A 3900-nucleotide genomic window follows, 5' to 3' on the forward strand; every position below is an offset into this window, starting at 1 on the left:
CACTTAACTTACAATGGGTAATCGTTAAACCCCAAGCACAGGTTTTCCGTACTTTACTGAGTGTAAACAAATTATCAATGCCTAAAAAGCTGCTCACATACTCCACTCACATATCCAGCAAATAATAAACCTTATAAAATAATACTCTTTCTTTTACGATCCTCCTTTGTTGATGTCTACACCTCCGTACTGGCAGGTTTTACGGTAATCCGACCTCTCTTTCTAAAATTGAACTGTCAAATTCCGCCACGAACAAAAGAATGAACTGGGTAAATAGAAAACGCTAAAAAAGCGAACGTCTGTTACACACCACACTTTTTAATTGAATTTCATTCAACATTTTTTCACGGAACTTTATACTTTTTTTCATATTTCATATTTTGATATCATATTTAGGTATGTCGTTTTGTGTTGTAGTTTTCTTTTTGTCGTTGCGTTTGATGATCGGTCAAATTGATTTTTTAAATAAAAAAATACGTAGCAGTAAAGTTAACGTTTAAGTTACGTAGTAGTTAAGTTAGGCCCAAACTGTGTTAGTAACAACAAAACTTAGAATTATGTTAGTAAAAGAAATAATGGCAACTAGGCCCAAACTGTGTTAGTAACAATAAAACTTAGAATTATGTTAGTAAAAGAAAAAGCGACAATATATCAAATTACGGTCTTCTGACCAGCACTTTCATTACATGAGACAACCAAAGATCGTCATACTTCTCAGATAATGTTTTCAGTAAGTTGTTCGAACTAGACCGCGCTCTGGACAGTGTGGAATAGATCTTCTTTCTCATTATCGCGTGAAAATCGTCAGTATGCGTAGAGGCAAACATACCTGACGCACTACAGAAACTCGGCAGTCCCAACAACATCCTGAAACAGTTATTATACTGCACACGCAGGGCGTCAAGCGATCGTTTAGTATGTCTCATCCACAGGCTGCTCGTGTAGAAGGATTGGCAGTAAGATTTAAATAGTGTAATTTTAACCTCCTTACTACAACGAGCGAACCTGTGAATCAACATGTTGCCACGTACCGCCAACGCCCTGCGTTTCCTGTCAATATCTACTTCGTCTCTGAGATCCGAGGTAAGGAAGTGTCCCAGGTATTTAAATGTATGTACCCTGGCTAACGGTAATCCATTTAAAGTTAAGACCGGATTTTGCGGCACTTTCCCATCTGCCGTCTCAAAAACCAAGTATACACTTTTTTTCACATTGTACACGAGGCCCAGACTATTGGCATATCGCTCACACACACGTAACAGCTTCCTGACTGCGCCAGCTGTGGGGCCCAGCAGTACCATGTCGTCTGCGTAACTAAGATTGTTAACGCACACATTGTCAATCCAGCATCCGACACGCATACTGCTAAGCTCAGCAATCAGCCCATTTATATACAGGTTGAAGAGCTTTGGCGAAGACAAAAAACTTTTTTTCATGATAAAGTCATTTTTAGTTCCACTACATCGCTTTAAGCGTTTGAATGTGCTGTAGTACTTTAGCTAACTTTTCCGTAATAATTATTCTTTCTAAGAGCACAAAAGGAACTAGTTCCACTCTGATCTTAAAAATAACCACTGGCCTGCATAAAAGATGGCTGTTGGCTACTCCCAACATTTCTTATGAAACTTGACACCCGTGCAAAGTTACATGGAATCCACTTCGAAAACGACAAACGAAAATAACACCCCCGTGTAGCGGAAAAGATAACTCAAAGATATATTATCTTTAAAGAAAAGAAATACGAAATTTAAGGCACGCATGATTGATCTTTGTTGAGTGCTTCAAATAATGGAAATATAAAATTACTTGAGCAAGCCATAAGTGAATGAGTTCCGTGTAACTCAATTTACATGCGGTTGGTTTTAAATGCCCTATTAAATTCCAATATTATGGATCTACTTTGTTAAAGAGGACTTGTTAATATAGGTAAATTAAATGTAATTATAATTTTCCTTGAAATGTGAGAAAAAATCACGTGTGTTGGAGTTGACTTCATAGTTATTGTAATATCATTTCATTAATGTTCCCAAACTAAAACCCTAAACTAGCTACTTAAAGGAAAACGGGCCTATTGTGGATATAAATTCACAATAAAGAACCTGCGAACTACTTAACTCACTTTTATAAAGCAGTAGGCAAGTCACTTTCTCACTTTACAAAATACAGGATTACTTCCACGAAACGGTCACAGAATCACAACGATTTTCGCCTGACACAGGTATTTGCTTTTTTCTCATTATGGCATCAACCCTAGAATGCAGAGTGGCTCTCAGTTACGTTCGTAATTAACGAAATTTAGCTTCAGTCAAACGACCTGCTTCGGCGACGACTGTTTGATTAAACGACATCTTTCTTTTTAAAAATAGAACTGCTGTAAACCCCTGGTAAACTTTGTTAAAGCGTTTAAAAAGAGGTTGGTAATGCACTTAAATCTTCGTACATACGGAAATTAAAGCATAACATGATTGTTTTATGATACGTACAGTTTTATTAGGGTGTTAAAATTATATAATTTTATGACTAAGTATAGTATTTTTCCAAGATCAATAGGTACTTTAAAAATCATAATAAACTATGATTCAATATAAACTAGGTACTAGATCTCGTAACAACAATAGGTATACGAGTTTCCGTAAACGTACAAAATTCATAGCTTCAAGGTAGACAGTATAGACCAATCAACATTATACATTTCATGACTTCAGGCTATTAACTACACCGATATTATACTGCTGTTATAATGGGAACCGTGTTTATCACTTTAGTTAGAGTAATCAAACAATTCTGCCTTGATTTTATACCTACAGATACCTACTGGTTATTTTGAAATAGGTTAATTAAAACTTCATTTTAGCACCTACATTTCCAGATTTAATAGAAGGACCAGGCGACTCTAAGGGCCAGTAACTTTTGAGGCAAATTAATTATGATAAATACTTTTGAGCATAGGTACACCTAACTGGTTTACTGTGTCATTGTTAACGATAACATTTACCTAACTATACATAGCTTCGGCAATCACGAGAATCAAGTAAATTATGCCATCAAGCAAGCCTATGATCATGATGCATACCGCACCAAATGCTAATGTCCCGACCAATATCGTACCAAACCAATATGCCATTATTAACCAAACCCACCCTTATGTACTCACTTTACTTAAAACAATTTCACCATGCTTTATTGAAATTCCCCCATACGTCTATATTAAGGGTGAAAAATGTTGTACAACGTTATATCGCCGGTTTATATATGGGTTCTTTGCTCAATAATACGTTCTAATTTGTCTAACATGATCATTCAGTCCACAGGCTATGAGAATCTTTCACTTAATTAACCCTTTCAGGGTAGTGGTTCGGTTCAAAGTGATAGGCATAAATAAAATTCATTGGGGCGGTGCCGAGCCGATGTGTTAAGTGGAGTAAATCATTTAGGTTAATATGTTTCAAAATGGTTCATCTATTGCTGTGATGTGCTCGACTGTTATATTTAGTTGGTTCTAGTTTATACAAGATGCTGTTTTATACATGGGGCATTATCTAGAGCAGATTTTTAAATGACATGGGTAATCAATGAAATAATTTATACATATACTTTTAGGTAATGAACAAGAGTTTTCGAGGTTTTGACAGCTCAACGTTCAGGTACTCCCACGTTATTAATGAGTATGATTTACGGTACGATACCATGCTATGGTATGTGTCAATTATGCCATGAAAAAAGTTTACAGTTACTTGCTTGAACTAAAACAACACCTTGTATAGTACAGGGAGAGCTGTTTTGCTCATTGGCTGTAGAAAGCGTAGAGAAACGTATAGTAACGTTAGGTGATCTTCACACTGCCCCGCGTCACGCTGCATCTTGCGTGTCGACGCACCTACGCGCGTGCCTGCGGGAGTG

The 3900-nt window shown here is 36.7% G+C and overlaps 1 protein-coding gene across 1 annotated transcript; it reads right to left on the reverse strand.

The window, feature by feature from the left end:
• Nucleotides 1-656: 656 nt before the first annotated feature.
• LOC124632024 lies at nt 657-1436 on the reverse strand. Its single transcript, XM_047166676.1, has 2 exons — nt 1018-1436; nt 657-933 (listed from the first exon to the last, which is right to left on the reverse strand). Exons 1-2 carry the CDS (start codon nt 1434-1436, stop codon nt 657-659), a joined length of 696 nt encoding a protein of 231 aa, XP_047022632.1.
• Nucleotides 1437-3900: the final 2464 nt, after the last annotated feature.

The sequence above is a fragment of the Helicoverpa zea genome, chromosome 7 (genome assembly GCF_022581195.2).
Source record: "Helicoverpa zea isolate HzStark_Cry1AcR chromosome 7, ilHelZeax1.1, whole genome shotgun sequence".
Lineage (NCBI taxonomy): Eukaryota > Metazoa > Arthropoda > Insecta > Lepidoptera > Noctuidae > Helicoverpa > Helicoverpa zea.

Excerpts from the sequence above, each read along its gene's own strand:
- LOC124632024 (XM_047166676.1), bottom strand. The coding sequence starts at position 1,436 with ATGAAAAAAAGTTTTTTGTCTTCGCCAAAGCTCTTCAACCTGTATATA. Across the intron at positions 934-1,017 it reads TTGGCGGTACGTGGCAACAT|CCTGTGGATGAGACATACTA; the intron begins GTTGATTCACAG and ends CTACACGAGCAG.